This window comes from Misgurnus anguillicaudatus, chromosome 21 (genome assembly GCF_027580225.2).
Source record: "Misgurnus anguillicaudatus chromosome 21, ASM2758022v2, whole genome shotgun sequence".
NCBI classification, from domain to species: Eukaryota; Metazoa; Chordata; class Actinopteri; order Cypriniformes; family Cobitidae; genus Misgurnus; species Misgurnus anguillicaudatus.
The window spans coordinates 52,791,640-52,813,552 of NC_073357.2; the positions used below are offsets into that span (position 1 = coordinate 52,791,640).

Sequence of the window (21,913 nt, forward strand, 5' to 3'; positions counted from 1 at the left end):
ATCATTTATCACAATACTTCCATAATATTTGTTTTCCTACTATGCAGTCAATGGTTACAATCAGCTGTGTATCTATCATAATTTATTGAAACATCTTCTTTTGTAAGTGTGTGTGGGGAGGGGGGTGTACTTTGGGTTCTGGCTGCAATTTTGAGTTCATAGCCTTCCCCTTAGACAGCATGCCAAATATGCTTTATTATCATTATGACAACATGTTAATGCAAACTTGTGAACAGGTGTTAACCATAATAGTTAAAATTATTTATGACACCGCACCAAGCATGTTCAAGTTCTCCTGGGTTGTTTGCATTTATGAGCTGGTAAGTCGTGTTTAGTTGTATGTTGGCGCAAGACGACAGTGGACCGCCTTATAATAAATAAAAAAAAATACAGCAAGGTAGGCCTACTCATAAAAAATGAAAAACAAAAGGTACAAACCCCAAAGCAAATGGTGACGCAAGTTATCGTCTCCAGCGTAAACTCCTGTTAATAGACGAATCTTTTAAACATGGTAAGGAGCGTCACATTTCCAGCGACGTCAGAGGTATTCAGGCCAATCACAATGTAAAGATTGGAGGACACAGAGCTTTTCGAATCCGTGCATTTCAGGAAGAGAGCAAAAGCTGGAGCTACAAAAATGTACGGTATTTGGAAAATAATGTTTTTTACTATAAACCACGCAAACATATTGTATTATAACAATTACACAAAACAACGTTGTTTTTAGCAATGAAATTTGTGGACTTTAACACAAAATGACACATAATGTGTTAAAAGCATAACACAAAAAATGTGTAAAAAATTAACACATCCTTTCTTAGAGTGCACTGACACGCCCCTTCTTGTAAACTCAGTGCTTAGAGAAAATACAGAGTTTCTCACGACGTTATTGTGGGGTTTTGCGTGTCATTTTGTTAAGATTATATATCAGACATGACTTGAACTCACCAGTGGTTCTGACTTTAAAACATTTTACGCAACGGCATATTGGATAATTAAACGCGCAGCTGGTCTAAACCCCGCCTACCTGTCATCTGAACCACACTTCCGCCGTGTCTTCAGACGCCTGAAGTAAGCAACCTATTTCTACTTTACTTTGGCTACTTTTGAGAGCATTTGTTGGTAAAGAAAGAAATGTACGAACTATCTTGACACATTTTGTATAAAACTTTAATTTATATGCACCATTTAACTTGATGGGACGCCAGGTTTTATGCGTCCTCACGTGTGAATCACAGCTGACTTTTACAACGTCACGATTGCACGTGTCCTCCAATTTCCAGATGTCCCTAAATTGAGTTAAAACGCTCTTAACAAGTGTCATTACAGTATTGAGCCAGTCGTTTAACCATGCACTGTTTATTAACTTAGTAATCGATCCACTTGTGCTGAAACTGAATATTCCATTGAACTTGACGCGACTGGAACGTTAGATTAGCACGTGTGGGTTTATGACTCAATGGACTGTAGGATGGCGGGAAACAGAAAGGTCTTGTTGGATACGCGTTTTTTTTTTGGATATTTGGACACATATCGCTGTGACGACTGTTGCCAGGGATGCAAATATTTTTTCTTCCATGTCTATATTGATGTATGGACCTATAAGCACCCTGTGTTTACTTCTGATGAGTCAGATTATCCCTTCTGTAGCATGACACATGTGACCAGAATTTATGTTACGTTTAACCAAACCAAAGCTTTTTAACGCTCTGAAAAGGGAGTCATATTTAATAACATATTAATAAATATAAATACATCGAATCCTGCAAATTAACTTCATTGCCCCGCCCCTCATGTACTTTCATTGGATGAATGAGTGAAGAGCGTGCGTTTTTAAATAATGTAAAACACATTTTAATAATTGTTCAATGTTTAACAAATTTTTAAAGATAGGTTTGTAGTTATATAGTTATGTAAATACTTACTTATTATATTGTCAATGTATGCATACTTTAGTTACATGTCTAAACTATGGTGTGGTGTAGGTCAATAGCTGTTCGCTTCATCAATAACTTGTTTTAAATGTACAGGCAGCTCAGCCCAAGCAAACATAGCATTACATTGCTTTGTCCTATCATAAGGATACCTTCATTTGGTCTATGAATCTTTGTAGGCCTATGGCGCCCTCTGCTGAATGTTTGTGTAAATGCATTGTTTATCTTATGATTAAAAGTGTGTTAAAGTGTGTTTTAACCCAATAAAGAGTTTGGCGGAACTAAAGATGTATTATTACATTAATAATAAAAATATTAAAAACAAAAATCATCTTGAGGCCCCTTTGGAAGTTTGTTGAGGCAGCCTAGTGGGCACCGCCCCCTGGCTGAGAAACAAAAAATAAAGGATTAAGATAACATTAGCCTGAGCCAAATTAAAATTTTAGCTTTCATTTCCAAAATATCCTCTGTTTACTGATTACAAAAGAATCTTGTCATACGAGGCAAGAATATTAACATGCATGTGGTCTACAGACAATCCTTGATGTTTCAAAAAGTGTAGAAATCAATCAGGCAATCTGTTGTAGACATGAAGTCAAACTACCCATCATATGCGTGACGCATGCTATCTGATCGAACTATGAACCCATATGAGATTTGTTGAATTGTAATGTTTATGCACACTCCCCTGCCATGTCACCATCCAATAAATTAGACAATCATCAACCAGTGATCTCATTCGGAAATGTTTTTACATAGCTTAAAACTTTTATTCTCTGTTTATTTGTAATAAAATGCACTACCCAAATTAGGTATATTTAACATTAAAATACAAGTTTTACAGTCACCAAAGGCATTTTTTATGATGCAAATATCTCTACTGTGTACAAAATAATAACTACTTCAATTTTAGGTAGTGTGTTCATCTGTATGTCCGAGTTAGTGAATGTGAAGGGTTTATAACTGGGGACGTGTATGTAACTGTGGTTAAAGGCATGTGTGAACAGTTGGAATGGCGAGACTGTTGGCCATTTCTCTTGGCATGTCTGCTGGTTCCCCATGTGTAAAGACCTCAGGCACAGCATGTGTGTGTTGCAAGGGATCTTCAGGCAGAGCTGTTTGGGTCAAAAGGCCAGACAAAAAATAACATTATTATTACTTAGGTTGCATCTAAAACTGCCTACTTTTATACTGTATAATAGGCGAAAAGCAGTAGGGGACGCGAGTAGCATGTCCAAATTCATAGGCTTCATAAGCTGACTTGTTGCCTGCCTCGCTGCCTCATGAGGCAACAGGTGTGTTCGACTTCATGCGACACTGCGCAGACCAATCGGCTGCTGACTTGAAGCAGTGCATGCGGTTAGAAATTTTGTCCGACTTGAGCTGGTGCTGAAGGCATGTGACTGACGTATGGTTTTAAAGTACCACAAGAGCGTTTAGAGAGTTGCGCAGCCGGCGCAGCCTCTCCAGAGCGACTGGACGGAGTTCTGATGATGACACAGCTCTTCGTGATTGGTCGCCTCACTGATCACGATCACGTCCGTTTTATGTTTAATCCAACTTTCAGTTCCACTAATATGCAATTTATATGAATAAAATATATGTTTTCCAACTTTTATTAAAAGGTTTGTTTTAACACATTCACCATCTAATTCACTTCATTCGCAATAAAAAAAATGGAAACACGGTGCACACATCTCTACGGCAAGCAGTAGGTGTCCGACCTATCGGCTCCGTCTTCAACTCCTCCTTCAACTGCAAGCGGCAAACCTCACGGATCTGTCTGCGCAACGCCGCATGAACTCAAACACACCTAATGACTTCAGAGGCATGAAGGCAGCGCCGGGAAATGCATTCGGACAATCTTCGTAGGCAGCGTAGTGAGATTCTGTTTGAAATATAAACTGAGAGGGCCTTTGATTCTTGACCGCCATTTTATTTTTCGAACTCGACCAGCCTCGACCAATCCCATTCCCAGCGCATACACACGCATAGAATTGTGGGAAAAACCTTGAAGTTACCTCCGAAGGCAGCATTTTAGAGACTTTGACTAGGCCTGCACGATAAATCGCATGCAATCGTCACACGCATCTCGTCAGTAAAGCCGGCTCCCCGACCAGTAACAAATCGGCATCACCTGCCTTTTAGATAAAGCGGCATCTACTACACAGAGCCGTGGTTCACTGACAAGCTGGGAAATATATCATTCATAATCTCGGATGAATCACCTGCGATTATGAATGCAATATTGCCCAGCTTTTAAGTAAATTACGCTGCCCCACAAAGCCAAAGCGCAGCAACTACACATTTGGTTAAAATTGAGTTAAGGGTTGAAATGGGCTTTGTGAGATCTGCTGTGTCTTGTGACAAAGTCTCCTGGTTCAATTTTGTGTGCCAACATTGCAGTAACATGTTTGACTGGCTGGTGTGAAAAACTTTAAGGGCATTTTTCTCGGTTTCAGTGTTTGCGTAGTTACTGCACTTAGCCTATGTAGGGCAGTACAGCTCTGTGTAGTAAATGCCGCGCCATATGAAAGCAGGTGATGGCCATTTCCCACCAATCAAGGAACCGGCTTCACCAAAGAGATACGTGTGACGACTGCATGCGACCCATCATGCAGGCCTACTTCGGACTCAGCCATAGTATTCAAACAGTAGGATGGCCTACTACTACTGGCAAGATCCCGAAGTGTTCTTTCAATGGACACTTTACTATCCTGTGAGCCCCTAGGAGAGGAGTTACCCAACAAAGAAAATGAAGGATAGGCATTGTTTTATTAAAAAATGTCCAAAAGCGCTAATGCGGCTTGCAAATAAATATATTAAACAGCTGTCCCTTGTGGTTAAATTGCACTTGTTTAACATCATTCCAGTTAAAGACTAACTTATGTCAATGTAACGTATGTCACATGATATATCAATCAACATGCTGGCACAATGCTACATTGAGACCTGTACAAATAAGCTTAAGTGCTCTTCTACCTAGCCCTAACCCCGCTCATGATACTCACAGGAGGGTACCGGGAGGATGACTGAGGTGAAGTTAGGCAGTGTGATATGATCTGTCAAGATCTCTCTGCAGAGACCTGGCTCTATAGGCGCGGTGAATATAAGTGGCCCAGGATTTGACTCTATAGAGAGGCAGAAAAACACACTGCACTGTTTAATATTATTATTCCATCTTAACCAGTTCATACATTAGCTGCAGAGAAGTCTGATGTTGGGTCTTATCTTAACTCAGACTTTCTCACTTTGCTCTACATTTAAAGAGTTTGGTTCCAAAACGCAATAAATCAATTTTGACTAATTGTGGTAAAAACGTGTTATCTATACCAAGAAAGTGACAAGATGAAAACCACTTTTTTCTGTTACAAACTTTCACATAGCATCTTTAGGTTTTAATAACATAAAAAATACAAATCCATAATTTGATTTTCAAAGATTTATTATAAGTTTTTTTTCAAAATGCTATAAATCTATTGAATCAATATATAAATGTGCATTCATCTTTGCCATGTTATATTCATTTAGTTGACTAGTGGTATACACGGATTAAACAAAAATAAACATTAATGGAATTAAAGGCAGGATAGGCAGGAATTATCTAAAAAACTTTTTTTCACAAATTTGTTTAAACTGTCTTTATATACCAATACATAATTAAAATGTAAGTACTCTGAAAAAGAGAGTATAAAACTCGAGTGTCTGTAGACCTTTAACGACTGTTTTAAACACAGCTAATTATTTCCATTCGGGACGAAACAAATGATTGGCTTGCGCGACTATCACTCTCTCTCGCGACCATGGCACCACCCCTGTTGCTACGGGATCTGCCCACACATGAGCACACCCGAATGATTTGAACGTGCACGAGGCACTCTAGGAAGAGCAAAGGTACGACAAAGAAAGAGCATTCAGAACTCACAGTACCTGCATATGCAGTCAGCGAAGGCAAACAAGGCAAAAAAAGGAATAAATGAAGAAATCACGAAATTCACCTTCATCACACAGTGTAACTGATGGTAATAAAATAACTTGTATCAATGCAACCTGTTTTTATCTTTGTCTTATAAATATAACTAGCTCGTTTGTTACAGAATCAAACAAAATATATTTTAAACTTTACCAGTATTGATATGCTAGCTTAATAGTGAGTTCTTAAAGCTATCGTATTTTTTTATATTCATAGTGATAAAGTTAGGTGTATTATTACATGTGATTTTGACATCATGTTACTACATGCACCGCGTTCCTTCCTTCTCCCAGCAGGTCAGCGTCGCGCGCTCATGTGTTTTGGGGGCGTGGCTTTAGAAGAAACTCGGGAGGGGGTGGAGTGAATGGAAAAATTATCTGTGTTTAAAACAGTTGTGAGAGGTCTACAGACACTCGATTTTTATACTCTCTTTTTCAGAGCACTTACATTTTACTTATGTATTGGTATATAAAGACAGTTTAAACAAATTTGGAAAAAGTGTTTCAGACTTTTTTAGAGTTAAACCTGCCTACTCTGCCTTTAATTAAAACACTTATTTTGTCATATTAAGAACACTGTCATTGCTGCTGTCATCCTTGGGACATCGGCGCTGAACTTTTTTGACAGCGATCAGCTGTAAAACGTTTTGGTCCTGCTTGATCTTCGTTGACTTCGAGTTAAATTATGGAAAATTTTGTTTTTGTTTGTTTGTTGATTACGAAGTACAAAGTAGATGAAGAAAACTAGGATTCCGTGTGTATTTAACGTGCCACCATTATTGTTTACAATGCGTGTAATTGTGCCCTGGGATTTGTTGAGCGGATTTATTGCATCCTGCAGAGAAGGAGAACTGCCGTTTGCTGCAGTTTGGTAAAAGGGAGAAAAGATGACAGAATAACACGGCGGCTATCAGATTTGGATTAAAATAAAGAATTTCATTTTTAATACTGACCTGATACAGTACTGATTTTGGTGGTAACGATTTTTGTAAAGATTGCGTTTATCGCGTTTTGGAACCAAACTCTTCATTTACTCTCATGTTCTTGGACAAAAACACATTTATGAGGATTAAGCCATGGTAGGTCTTTGTACCTGTGACAGGCAGTGATTCAGATCCTCTGGCTGCCTCTTCTCCAAGTAGCATCTCCATTAACAGGCTGTCCACGTTGGCTTTGCCCATAAGACGCATCAACTGCAGCTGCTCAACCATCTGCCAGGCAACACTCTGAAGGGTGGTCAGCAACAACAGAAGCTCCCCAAATCGTCCCCGCTGCTCGCTAGTGGCCTCGTCCAGGAGCAACTGGGCCTGAAATCGCAACTGTCTCACAGCTTGGGCACACTGTAGTCCTGGGCAGTCTAAAACATATACTGGGTTCAGTCGCAACAACAAATATAGTAAAGGTGTTGTGTCATTTCAATGCATGAAAATAATCACTCTGGTCACAGTTCTGGGTGTCTTTGCATTTCTGTGCATGTATATTTGCGTAAGCTGTAATCTCAGACAGACTCTTACACACTTTGGACAGATGTCTGGTCTTACTGACCAACCTGGCTCTGCTGTTATAATCAGAAAATCGGGCCAACAAGCAGTAAAGTCTACAACAACCTCCCATACTGTATATAAATAGATCCTTGTAAAACAGCAGAAAGAAAATCGGGCCAGGAACAAGTGGAAAAGCCCCTGGCATTGGTGTGTACGTGCCAGGAGTAAACCACAGAGACCACGACAGACAGCGATGATCCCAAACTCACCTGGAGCAAAGAAGACGATGGTTTTGAGACAAACAAATTCAGTGTCTGTGATGTTCAGCTCTTTTAGAGGTCTAACCAACTCCTCCAAGACACGAGCCGCTACCTTAGACATCTCCAGCTCCGTGCCTCTTACTGGAATGATGAAGTCATTCGCTGCAAAAAAAGACTGCGTACTGAAGTAGCCACAGAGATGCAAAAAGTTCCATGTACAGTATGTTAAAGAGCTTTGCTTTTAAGTGGTTGTTTGTAGACTTGACTCTGTTTGTCCATTCAGTGATCTGTCTATTTTTGTTTTTATCTTTCTGTATGTATGTCTGTCTCTGTTATCTATCTATTTGTTTGTCTATCTGTCCGTCCAACCGCCTGTCAGTCTGTCTGTTTATCTTTGTTTATATCTTTTTGTCTGTATGTTTGTCTACCTACATCTGTTTGTTTTGTCTGTTTGTAGTTTGTCTACCTACATTTGTCCATTTCTCCTTCTGTATCTACCTACCTGTCTGTCTGTCCATCTGATTATCTCTGTTTATATCTTTTTGTTTGTCTGTCTATCTATATGTCAGTCTGTCTACCTTTATTTGTCTGTCTGTCTGTCCATCCCCCTGTCTATCTCTGTTTATATCATTTTGTCTATAAGTCTGTCTATCTATATGTCTGTCTGTCTATATATATGTCTTTCTTCATTATTTTGTCTGTCTGTCTGTCTGTCTGTCCGACCCCTTTCCATCTGTCTATGTATGTTTATATTTGTCTGTCTGTCTGTCTATCTAAATGTATGTATCTGGCTGGCCGCCGGTCCGTCTGTCTGCTTATATCCTTCTGTCTGTCTGTCTCTATCTAACTTTATCTGTCTGTCTGTCCGGTCCCATGTCTCTCTGTCCATCTCTGTTTATATCTTTCTGTCCCTCTGTCTGTTTGTTTATATTGTTCTGTATTTCTGTCTGTCTCTCTATCTCTGTCTACATTTGTCTGTCTGTTTATCTATCTATCTATCTATCTATCTATCTATCTATCTATCTATCTATCTATCTATCTATCTATCTATCTATCCATCTATCCATCTATCCATCTATCCATCTATCCATCTATCCATCTATCCATCTATCCATCTATCCATCTATCTATCTTTATCTATCTCTGTTTATATTTGTCTATCTGTCTGTATGTCTGTCTATCCGGCCCCATGTCTCTCTGTCCATCTCTGTTTATATATTTTTGTCAGTCTGTCTGTTTATATTGTTCTGTATTTCTGTCTGTCTATCTTTCTGTCTTTCTATATCTGTCTACTTTTGTCTGTCTGGCTGTCCAGTCCCCTGTCTGTCTGTCTGTCTGTCTGTCTGTCTGTCTTTCTCTGTTTATATTGTTTTGTCTGTCTATCTATATGTGTCTTTATCTATATCTATCTGTCTGTCTGTCTGTCTATCTATCTGTCTATATGTCTGTCTGTCCGGTCCCATGTCTCTCTGTCCATCTCTGTTTATATCTTTCTGTCCGTCTTTCTGTTTATATTGTTCTGTATTTTTGTCTGTCTATCTTTATGTCTGTCTCTCTGTTTACCTTTGTCTCTCTTTCTGTCCAGCCCCCTGTTTGTCTTTCTGTCTATCTATCTCTGTTTATATTGTTCTGTCTGTCTGTCTGTCTGTCTGTCTGTCTATATACCTCTTTATCTATGTCTGTCTGTATGTCTATCTATCTACATACAGCGGCCACTTTATTAGGTACACCTGTTCAACTGCTTGTAAATGCAAATTTCTAATCAGCCAATCACATGGCAGCAACTCAATGCATTTAGGCATGTAGACATGGTCAAGACGATCTGCTGCAGTTCAAATCGAACGTCAGAATGGAGAAGAAAGGTGATTTAAGTGCTTTTGAACGTGGCATGGTTGTTGGTGCCAGAAGGGCTGGTCTGAGTATTTCAGAAACTGCTGATCTACTGGGATTTTCATGCACAACCATCTCTAGGGTTTACAGAGAATGGCCAGAAAAAGAAAATATCCAGAAAATATCCAGTGAGCGGCAGTTCAGTGGGCGCAAATGCCTTGTTGATGCCAGAGGTCAAAGGAGAATGGCCAGACTAGATTGAGCTGATAGAAAGGCAACAGTTAATCAAATAACCACTCGTTACAACCGAGGTATACAGAAGAGCATCTCTGAATGCACAACACTACGAACCTTGAGGCGGATGGGCGACAGCAGCAGAAGATCACACTGGGTGCAACTCCTGACTGCTAAGAACAGGAAACTGAGGCTACAATTCGCACGACCTCACCAAAATTGGACAATAGAAGATTGGAAAAACGTTGCCTGGTCTGATGAGTCTCGATTTCTGCTGCAACTTTCGGGTGGTAGGGTCAGAAATTGGCGTCAACAACATGAAAGCATGGATCCATCCTGCCTTGTATCAACGGTTTAGGCTGGTAGTGGTGGTGTAATAATGTGGGGGATATTTTCTTGCCACACTTTAGGGCCAATTGGTACCAATTAAGCATCATGTCAACGCCACAGCCTACCTGAGTATTGTTGCTGACCATGTCCACCCCTTTATGACCACAGTGTACCCATCTTCTGATGGCTACTTGTAGCAGGATAACGTGCCATGTCATAAAGCGCGAATCATCTCAGACTGGTTTCTTGAACATGACAATGCGTTCACTGTACTCAAATGGCCTCCACAGTCACCAGATCTCAACCCAATAGAGCATCTATGGGATGTGCTGGAACGGTAGATTTGCATCATGGATGTGCAGCCGACAAATCTGTAGCAACTGCGTGATGCTATCATGTCAAGATGGACCAAAATGTTTCCAGTACCTAGATGAATCTATGCCACGAAGGATTAAGGCAGTTCTGAAGGCAAAAGGGGGTCCAACCCAGTACTAGTAAGGTGTACCTAATAAAGTGGCCTGTCAGTGTATATGTCTCTGTCTGTTTATTTACCTCTGTCTGTCTATCTGTCCGCCCCCCTGCCTGTTTATCTCTGTTCATATCTTTTCTGTCTATGTCTGTCTGTTTGTCTGTCCTGTCTTAATTGTTTCTTACCCAGCAGAATGACATCATTGTAGGGCAGTGAACGGCGTGCGACCCCTAAGATAAGGTGCTCTGCAGAGTGAGCTCTCAACAGTGCTACCTGTGCACAGATAGAAACACAGACAAACAACTTGAGACTTTTATTGCCTGCGTTACAAATGATCAAACAAGTAAGTCCAGGTGTAGACCTACCCTGTCATCCACTGAAAGCTTACAGAATTCAGGGATGCGCTTTGCCCATTCCACTAAGAGCAGGAGCTGTTCTTTCATGGATTCACACACATCACCCACGCCAGCTATCTTCTTACTGTTGATGTCCCTCATGGGATTTAGAGAGGGATGCTGTAAGAAGCAAAAGGACTCTTTCCATTATAACAGGACAAAATCAGGAACAGAAATTGTAATAGGACATAATCAGTATGTTATATAAGAGCTGTAGATGTGATATGTTGTTTCCATTGGTGGACTGGAACATTGTGGAAGTGGAAATCGTGCACTCATTTCAGCAAGAATTGTTGGTCAACCTTAGTAGTGTTTATAAGTCAAGTTGATAAGGTTTATAATGTGCCTTTCCACATTTCAACAAATTCACAATCTAGCACAGCCTCTTGTAACCGTATTGCCTCCAAGACCCACTTAAGTGTCATTAAAGTTTACCTGATGTGTAAAGGCCTCAGCCTGCATTAACACTTCGATGGTGAGAGTCCCCAAACCTTGGCCTTCCCTTCGACTACTGATGCGGTCTCGCTCATTCTGAACAGCTGAAAGAGACGAGGAAAGACTGAAATACTGTTTCAATTTACCTGATTATTGGAGAAAGCATTTAGCAATAAGTGGTGAACGCTTTTGTGTTTTAAACATAATATTTTTGGCTGCGTGATTTGATCTTCCACCCCATGTCGTCCAATTTGCTTCAAAACGGTGCTCTTTGTTCATAGTGTAATTTGTGATCGTGTTTAAGTTAAAGTTTGTTTAACTGAGACTTTTATTTCATTAAACCAGTTTTTGTGACAAGTATTTGTAATAAAATTTTGCATAATAACTGTGATGGTAGACCGTCTGTGCACCTTCGACGGGCAACAGAGATCACAGCAGAATGCCAGCAGAGTATCAAAAAACCTGTTGCCACATCTCATTGGAGGAGAACATAAAGTGAGCGTTTTGTTATTGTAGGCACATTTTGGGAATTGAAAGATTTTTTTGGTCATACGGCAGTATTGTCAGACTTGGATCTTATAATGTGACATGTTTCCTGGTGGTTGATTTATTTCCTTTGGAGTGAATCTCAGTCTCTGACAGTTGTGAGTTTTGGGTTGAAGTCGTGCTGTGTGATGGCTCATGAATTGGATCAAATGGAGGTGGATGTGATTGGTAAAGAGAGTATTTAGTTTCTATAAATAAGTCATTATTGAGCATTCACTTCTTATGATTGTAATACCAAAAGTATGAGTATTATACTTAGAAGAATGAACAATTTACCTGGGGTCAACAGAGGACTTTTCTTATTTTCTTATTAGGGATGCACCGATACCGATACTGGTATCGGGTATCGGCCTCGATACCACATTTTCTAAAGTACTCGTACTCATTAAAAGTCCCCTGATACCGGTTATCGATACCACGGTCTGAGAAATGTCTATGTTTGAGCGGTGTGTAAGGGGTTAAGGCCTCTTTTGTTGTCCAAAGAGGCAGCGTTTACAACAAACTGGAAAACTAGTCCCTTGTTTTTTTGTTAAATTATATGACTAAAGTTGTTACCTGTAAATTTAAATCATGTTTTTTTATTACGTTTTATTAAGTACTCGGTATCGGTATCGGTGTCGGCAAGTACTGAAATGCAAGTACTCGTACTCGTATTCCAAAAAAGTGGTATCGGTGCATCCCTATTTCTTATCAAAACATTTTTTGTATCTGACATGCCTGAGCAGTATTATTTCAGTGAAGTAATTAGTATAAATGGGGAGAGTTAACATCACATCTCAAATTTAAAAACAAATTTGATTTAAATGTGACCCTGGACCACAAACACGGTCATCGGTAGCTCGGGTATATTAGCAATAGCCACAATACATTGTATTTTGAGTCAAAATTATAGATTTTTATGCCATAAAACATAAAAGTATAGTAAAGATCATGTTTCATTGAAGATTTATTGTAAATTTCCTACCGTAAATATATTTAAAAAATATAAGCAATGTGTTGGTAAGGACTTTATTTGGACAATTTTTTCTACATTTTTAGATTTTTTGCATCTCAGATTCCAAATTTTTTAGATAGTTAAATCTCGGCCAAATATTGCCCTATACTAACAAACCATGAAAAGCTTATAAAAAAAGTTTGTCTGTTTTGAGTAATTGATTTACTAACTCTGTTTAAAGCTTGCCATGTTTAAACAACAAATCTTCCGCGATGTCTTGGGCTTGTGTGTGTAAGAAACCATAGCTTTAAAAAAAAATGATCAGTGGTCTAAATACTGTTACAGAATTCAGTTTTTGTGACTTTTACCCTTAGCTCCGATGGTGGTTACGAAAGACGGGACATGAAAACCCTATTGTCATTGTTGTTTCTCCTTTGCTCGCACTTATGGAGGACCAAGTTAAAGAAGCAACTGAAATGGGTATCACGGCGATGCAACTCGGCGTGCACGAGATGGATATAATTATCAGTCATTGCCAGCTTCTTTTCGGAAGCCCGAATGCGTGGCTGCTGAATAAGTGGAGGGACATGCTAGGCTTCGATATTTTTCAAGCCAACGTAATGGGTATTGTCGTGGATGAAGTTCACCTAACGTACAAATGGTAAGAGATAGTCTGACTGTATGACTTAGGGCCTGTTCGAGAACGCTCGAGGGTGAAAACGTAAAAATATTTTATCGGATGTGCCTTTCGTTTACACGGCGGCGGTGTTTTGGGGGCTTAAAGACGCAAAAAAGTGAAACCACCCTTCAGAGTGGAAATCTTAAACGATCTACTGTCGTGTTCTCGTCTAAAGAGTAAAAACGCAAAAGTCTGCTCACGGTGGCTCTCGTCGCATACGCGTTTACGTCACAGGCAGTTCAGGAAAATAACAACAAACATGTCGGATTATTTCCATACGTCGGACCTTCAAGTTGCCATAGCAGCTCTGATAAATATACAAGTCTTTCCAGCAGTTGTACGAAATATTCCCAGCTAGTATTACTGGTCAGAGAAGGCACCAATTCGTCGGTGGGAAACCAGACGGCTTTGGACGAGACCTGGGAGAACCAGGAAGAAGGTTGTACGCAGGCACACGGACTTGGTGTAGTTGTGTGTCAGTGCTTCACATTGCCACCTAGTCACCTGGAGTGCATACTACATCGAATATCACACACTTTTGCGTCACCATATGCACGCAAATTTCCCCCTTAAAAACGCTCGTATAAACGCGGAATAAAAAGTGATAACGCAACGCCACTTTTGCGGTTTCTTTTCAGATCGTTTCCACGTAAACGTAGCCTTAGTAAATACTTAATGTTATGATATAAATTAATTGTTGTAAACATAGTAGATGTTGATGTACGTTCGCTAACTCAGACATAGTATAATCACAATGTGTCATTGTAGCGAAATATTAATAACTAGCAGTTTGGTCAGGCTGCAAAAGACGCCATTTCAACATACGTCACAGACTCCGTTGCTCTGATTGGTCGCAGGTCTATCCAATTGTGTGCAGAGGCATTTTTCGGTTGAGACACACCCCATAATCATAGCCCAATGGAGCAGTATCAGACTCAAATTCTGACTAGAATTGAGTATGACAACGTCAGGCTAAGAAAATACAGGAAATATGTACATTTAAAAAAAAAAAATTAAGTTAGATTTCTTTAGGCATCGTCTGTGTTTAGTGTGACCTCTCTTGGCACAAAACACATCTTGAGCGTTTTTGAGCAGAATCAAGTAAAAAGACAAATTTCTTTAAAATTAGAAATTAGGATTTAATTTTATTTAGGTTTAAGAGATCCTGCAGTTTCCTGCTATTGCTCAAGTGGAAGGGGAGTTTACCATAAAAACTTGACACATCAGCTTACATTTTGATACAGTTTTTTTAATATATACACATTTCCTGTATTTTCTGGATGTATTCTATTAAAGAGACTGAAAAACAATTATATATGATCACTATAACATTGCAAAAACAAAAAATATAATTCTGGCATGGTGCCCTAAGACTTTTGCATGGTACTGTGTGTGTGTGTATATTTTCACTTTTTTATACATTCACTTTTCAATATCTTTACCTTAATTCACCCAAAAATGAAAATGTTCACCCTTGAGTGATACAGATATTCAGAAGTACTCAGATAGCCATGTCCAGACATTGCAGGAACATGCAAAGAGACTCATAAAATCTTACCCTCTTTCCTCATGCCGGCTCTGAAACACTTTCGAAGTCTGCAGTATCGGCATTGATTCCTTTTGTCTTTGTCCACAACACACAGCCTGCTGAACCTTTACAAACACACCCACACAAATACATCCAATACATGTCATTCTCACATTTGCAGAGAGGGAGCGAAACAATCCCATCAAACACTTCCCATCACACTCATACAGGTTCTGATGAAGGCGGTCACAGATCACAGATTGTTTCATAGCACACATTCATCCATGATCATGTATAGATGGGGTCCTGCCAAGAAGACGAAAAATGTTAAAGTCATCACCCGTGGATCTGTGAAATAACATTTCTGCTGTATAGACTGAGCTGTTAAATCAGCCTTATGGTCTTCTGCTTCACACACATACTACATGCCTAGTTACGGCCCGTGTAACGTGACCCATGTTAGCTTTCAGTGTGCTTCTATTGATATCAATGTAACATAAGGCCATGCTAACATGTCTGATGTAGGTGAATGAAAATGGTTATCTTTTAAACACATATGAGTTTGTGTTTACGTGTTCTCACCTGCACGTGTAGGCGTGGTTCTTGCGTACGCTTCTTCTGAAGAACCCTTTGCATCCATCGCAGCTGGATGCACCATAATGTTTTCCTGTAGCCCTGTCTGCGCAGATGGCACATAGATTTACACTGTTCTGCTGCAGGCTGAGTGTTGGTACTGATGCAAGCACAACGTTGGGTATTAGTGACTCTTAGATGAAAAAGAGTAAACATCATAGTCTGTAGTATTTGTATGATAATATTCATTCATTACACACAGATTAATATATTTCAGAGTTTATTTCTTTAATTTCCATGATTATAACTGACAACCAAGGAAAATCCCAAATTCAGCATCCCAGAATTAGAAATTAGAATATTACTTAAGACCAATACAAAAAAGGATTTTTAAAAATCTTGGCCAACTGAAAAGTATGAACTTGAAAAGTATAAGCATGTAAAGCACTCAACACTTAGTTGGGGCTCCCTTTGCCTGAATTACTGCAGCAATGCGGCATGGCATCGATTAGTCTGCTCAGGTGTTATGAGAGCCCATGTTGCTCTGATAGTGGCCTTCAGCTCTTCTACATTGTTGGGTCTGGCATATCACATCTTCCTCTTCACAATATCCTAAACATTTTCTATGGGGTTAAGGTCAGGCGAGTTTGCTGGCAAATTAAGAACAGGGATACCATGGTCTTTAAACCAGGTACTGCTAGCTTTGGCACTGTGTGCAGGTGCCAAGTCCTATTGGAAAATGAAATCTGCATCTCCATAAAGTTGGTTGGCAGCAGGAAGCATGAAGTGCTCTAAAACTTCCTGGTATATGGCTGCGTTGACCTTTGACCTCATAAAACACAGTGGACCAACACCACCAGATGACATGGCACCCCAAACCATCACTGACTGTGGAAACTTTACACTGGATCTCAAGCAACGTGGATTGTGTGCCTCTCCTCTCTTTCTCCAGACTCTGGGACCCTGATTTCCAAAGGAAATGCTAAATTTACTTTTATCAGAGAACATAACTTTGGACCACTCAGCAGCAGTCCAGTCCTTTTTGTCTTTAGCCCAGACGAGACGCTGTCTGTTATTCAAGAGTGGCTTGACACAAGGAATGCGACAGCTGAAATGTCTTGCATACTTCTGTGCGTAGTGGTTCTTGAAGCACTGGCTTCAGCTGCAGTCCACTTTTTGTGAATCTCCCCCACTTTTTTAAACGGGTTGTGTTCCACAATCCTGTCCAGGGTGTGGTTATCTATTGCTTGAACACTTTTTTCTACCACATCTTTTCCTTCCCTTCGCCTCTCTTTTAATGTGAACAGCCAGTCTCTTTTGCAATGACCTATTACTTACTTATTCATTTAGCTGACGCATTTATCCAAAGCGACTTACAATTGCTATATATATGTCAGAGGTCGCACGCCTCTGGAGCAACTAGGGGTTAAGTGTCTTGCTCAGGAACACAATGGTGTATCACACACCAAAGGCGTGTGTCTTAGCCACTGTGCTTTTGTGTCTTGCCCTCCTTGTGCAAGGTGTCAGTGGTCGTCTTTTGGACAACTGTCAAGTCGGCAGTCTTCCCCATGATTGTGTAGCCTACAGAACTGACTACAGAACTGACTGAGAGACCATTTAAAGGCCTTTGCAGATGTTTTGAGTTAATTAACTGATTAGAGTGTGGCACCAGGTGTCTTCAATATTGAACCTTTTCACAATATTCAAATTTTCTGAGATACTGAATTTGGGATCCTCCCCAGTTGTCAGCTACAATCATCAAAACAAAAAGAGTGCAGTTTAATATTACACAAAATTAAATATAAATATATATTTTATTAACATATGACATTATATTTACAAATGATTAAACCAAATAGTGTGTTTGTAACATTTGAAGGTCTCTTAGAGATTTGACGTGTGTACAGGGCCTTAGTCTACATATGCTGTAGGCCTCACTCATGTGATGTGTGTAGCACTCCAAGTAATATCAAGAAATGTTGAAGTGGATACTCGATGAGCCCACTGGGCTGATCGTGTATGTCAATGCTGTTTAGCGTGAGATAAAACTACAGTACTGAACCCCGCAGCTAACTGTATATTCTTGACAAAATTAACCATGTCTACAAAAGTAATGATGCTTATCAAGAGTATACTGTTTAATCCTTTATCTTTGTACACTAGGTGAGAAGATGGGAAATTCTGAAAAAAAAAATGTAGCCAACAACCCAGTGGGTTCATGGGTCCCAGCATCAAAGTGTTATTACTTTTTAAGAAGAAAGAAGAAACTTCCTTTAACCTGTTACCTTGAACCGGTCAGTGAGAATACTGCACATACCACCATTTCCCAACTCATTTTGCAGTGTTAGCTAAATTTTAATTCAATTTCCTCATGTGTTGCATTAAATTGTGCTCAGAATTTGATTGCCGCCGTTTTGCATCCCACTCCAGTGACCGTCTTACCATCTTAACCTGGAGGAATCAAGCTTAATGCATGCAAATAATCCACTCAGCGCTTTAAACCCACTCAGAGAGGTAATATACTCTTACATGCAGAGCGCCTTTGGGTTCAAAGGCCAGTTATCTTATATTAAGACTCTACAATGCTTCTGTCACCCACGCACGTATGCTTTGGTAAGATGGATCCAGTACATCTGATTCAGCAGAGCTTCTAATGAGTATAGAAAATGAGATTATAATGGAAAGCAGGAGCGGCTTGACGTGATGTAAGTGTAGGCTTTTGAAAAGTCCTCATGTGGCCGGATAGTAATTGAAGTAGCAGCAACTCATGGCATGCAACCTCATGTCATTGAGATGTCATTTCATGAGAAAATGGCCTGAAGATTTAAGTGTGCAAGAGCTTTAACAATGAAAGTGGTTAAATGCATGCTTGACTTGACTTGAATCACAATTCTCCACATTTAAATAGAAGTCATGCAAATTGACAGCTCTCAGGTCAATTTTTTAGTTGGGGTGCAATATCCATAACGTTTATCTTAATCAGTCAGAAAAATGGCTGGGTTATCCTTGACCCACAATGGGTAAATATCGGACAGAACACACACCTCTGGGTCAAAATTGACCCAGTGCTGGGTTGTTTTAACCCAACTGTTGGGTTATACCATGTTGCAAAACATCAACCCAACATTGGGTCACCTTCAACCCAGCATGTGCTCCGTCCGACATCCACCCACCATGGGTCAAAAACAACCTTTTAAAAAGTACACCTTTGTACCTTTAAGGATTAGTCCATTCTCCTTTTAAAAAATCCAGACAATTTACTCAACACCATGTTATCCAAAATGTTGATGTCTTTCTTTGTTCAGTCAAGAAGAAATTATGTTTTTTGAGGAAAACATTCCAGGGTTTTTCTCATTTTAATGGACTTTAATGGACCCCAACACTTAACAGTTTGAATGCAGTTTAAAATTGCAGTTTTAACGCAGCTTCAAAGGACTCTAAACGATCTCAAACCAGGTATACGGGTCTTATCTAGCGAAACGATTGTCATTTTTGGCAAGAAAAATAAAAAAATATGCACTTTTAAACGACAACTTCTCTTCTTCCTCGGGCTGTGTGACGAGCCAGCGCGACCTCACGTAATTGCATAATGACGTCAAAAGATCACGTGTTACATATATGAAACGCACCTTTACGGACCATTTTAAACAATAAACTGACACAAAGACATTAATTAGTATCATTCGACATACAACAACGTCAGAACGGTCCTCTTTCTCCACAATTGTAAACACTGGGGCGTAGTTTTGAGACGTCATCCGTGACCTCTTGACGTGATGATGTATTACGTGAGGTCGCGTCACAGGACCGAAGGAAGACGAGAAGTTGTGGTTTAAAAGTGCATATTTTTATTTTTCTTGCCAAAAATGACAATCGTTTCGTTAGATAAGAACCTTATGGCTCGTTTGAGATCGTTTAGAGTTTTTTGAAACTGCAATTTTAAACTGCATTAAAACTTTTAAGTGTTGGGGTCCATTAAAGTTCATTAAAATGAGAAAAATCCTGGAATGTTTTCCTAAAAAAAACACAATTTCTTCTCAACCGAACCGAAAAAAGACATCAACACCCCGGACGACATGGTGGTGGTGGTGAGCAAATTATCTGGACTTTTCTAAGAAAATCGACCAATCCTTTAAAAGTTCATATTAGTACCTCATAAGTGCATATTAGTACCAAATGTATTCATATCGGTACCTAAACAGTACATATTTGGACCTTTTTAAAGGGTACTGCCCCAGTGACGGCTAGGGACCATTTTTTGACCATTTTCTCTGAAAAATGTTCGTCAGCATCACGTTGCGTCATGAATTGTGCCATATGTCATTAGATCAGAGGTCACACGTACCTGTTTGTACAGGGAGAACACGGAGACCGTCAAACTCCAACATGGTGAACGTAGGGTCCAGGGTTACTCCATATTCGGCTGTGCTCATGTCCAGTGAAGCTCCTGAGATCTTCATTGTATGTAGAGTGAGTATCTTGTAGGCAACGGTTTAGATTTTGCCTACTGCTGCACTGTACCCAAGTGTTTTAGTCAGTGACCGATTAAGTCCCTCCGAACTGGTAAACAATTTTGCTTTGTCATATCAAATGTTAAAGTTTCAACATTAGTCATGTAGATCATGTAGACATCCTCTGGTGTCGTCTGTTGTTCGTTGCAAATTGCCTCCCAGCGGTGACCGAAACGTTTTAAATTGCTACAGGTGCTTAATGTCCAAGATTTAAGATAAAGAGTGTAGGAGAGACAGAGACTTAGCAAGGATCTTGTGTGTTCAGTGTTCTCTTATCAGTGTAGGGTGAATCATAAGGGGGTGGGCTTTAGAGCAGGTAAACATGACTAACCCTTCTGTGGGAAATTGCATTTAACCTTTAACTTGCTTAATTTAAAGCAGCTTATTAAGTGTTTAAAAACTATTTCAAACACTTACCTTCTCTGGCATTGGTCAGGTTGGTAGTCTTACCCTAAACTCTTTCAAGTGGTCTAGTCATTGATGCCAAAGTATATTGGGCTGCTTGGGATGCAGTGCTTTGATATATAGCGACAGTATTTAGACTTTTTAATCAACGTACAAATGGTTTACTTGCAGTATAGTTGACTATGTATGGTAATGTGAGTTAGTTTAAAAACATAAAAATATCTCACTTCTCCTTTAAGGCCCCATTTTCCCAGTCCGACACAGGGTTGTCTATTTGATGTTTTATGTTGGTGTCTTTTGTCTTTAGGAAAACAGCCAGTAGCATTTATTTTCAGACTTTGCCCTTTGGTATATTTGCTATCAGGTCAATTGTGAAATTGATCAAAGGTGGCTTGATAACATGCTATTGCGTTACATTCTTTCTCTTTTACTTGATTTGAATTTCATGTGATACAATAAGATCATTGTGAGCTCTTTTGTTGAATTGTGTTGCTATAGATTTTCAAATCAGACGATCTATGATAATGATAGTCGTCTAACGTGATGATAGCACTGCTATAGTACTAGTTACAGTAGCTGTTTCTCAAATATTAGTTTTTTTTTTTAGATGTTATTGGTGGTGACTTTTGAACATAGTTGGTTTACTTGCTTAAATACTTGACGTAGTTTTTAGGATCATATTTTTCCAGACCTCTATGAATTCATATGGCCGAGTTAAAGGGATAGTTCACCCAAAAATAAAAATTGTGTCATCATTTACTCATCCTTATGGTTTAAAACAACATAAGTTTCTTTATTCTGTTGAACACAAAATTAGATATTTTGATTTAATGGTGAGCACACAGCCGACTATATTTATTGAGTTCCATAGTATTTGATTTCCTACTATGGAAGTTAATGGGTACCGTCAACTGTGTGGTTCACAATCACAAATATACCAAATGTATACACTGTAAAAAATGCAGCATGAAGTTAAAACAACTTGGTTTTGAAGTCAATTCAACCTACTAATTTAAGTTTTGACCTGTGATAAGTTGACATACTGTAACTACTATAACGTAGACATTTTTTCACCTATTTTTTTAAGTTAAAGTAACATAAAAATATATGTTGATTTTACAAAAATGCTACTTTTTTACAGTATGTACTACATTTATATATTTTTTGAAAAAATAAAATCATCTTTGATAAAAATGTATTATTTTAATAATGTATTGTTATGCAAATTAGTTTAATATGCTACATCCATGAAAATTTAAGCTTAATAACATTTTATATTATAATTTTTTTTTTACAATTTAAAAAAACACTGGTGAAACATTCACTTATGTGGTGATAAAAATATTTGAAGTAAAAAGACAGTAACATCACAGACAAATGAGCCTAAATCCAGT

The 21,913-nt window shown here is 39.1% G+C and overlaps 1 protein-coding gene and 1 long non-coding RNA gene across 6 annotated transcripts in view; one reads left to right on the forward strand and one right to left on the reverse strand.

The window, feature by feature from the left end:
• The first annotated feature begins 558 nt into the window (after window positions 1-558).
• The window catches only part of LOC141353028 (uncharacterized), an 81,203-nt gene continuing 59,848 nt past the window's right edge, over window positions 559-21,913 (forward strand). For both annotated transcript variants that reach the window (XR_012360069.1, XR_012360070.1), the window contains exons 1-3: window positions 559-1,071; window positions 17,767-17,897; window positions 18,034-18,117. This is a non-coding gene — a long non-coding RNA (uncharacterized lncRNA). The remainder of the gene's footprint in view (window positions 1,072-17,766; window positions 17,898-18,033; window positions 18,118-21,913) is intronic.
• hnf4b (hepatic nuclear factor 4, beta) lies at window positions 2,681-20,404 on the reverse strand. 4 transcript variants are annotated; one of them, XM_055213021.2, is made up of 10 exons: window positions 19,949-20,400; window positions 15,613-15,763; window positions 15,061-15,155; window positions 11,344-11,447; window positions 10,875-11,028; window positions 10,699-10,782; window positions 7,660-7,812; window positions 7,000-7,263; window positions 4,946-5,065; window positions 2,681-3,049 (listed from the first exon to the last, which is right to left on the reverse strand). In XM_055213021.2, exons 1-10 carry the CDS (start codon window positions 20,061-20,063, stop codon window positions 2,922-2,924), a joined length of 1,368 nt encoding a protein of 455 aa, XP_055068996.2. In that variant the 5' UTR covers window positions 20,064-20,400; the 3' UTR covers window positions 2,681-2,921. The 4 variants fall into 4 exon arrangements, with proteins under 4 accessions (XP_055068996.2, XP_055068986.2, XP_055069005.2 ...); XM_055213011.2 differs by having other exon boundaries at window positions 15,613-15,796; XM_055213030.2 differs by lacking the exon at window positions 4,946-5,065 and having other exon boundaries at window positions 15,613-15,796; window positions 19,949-20,404.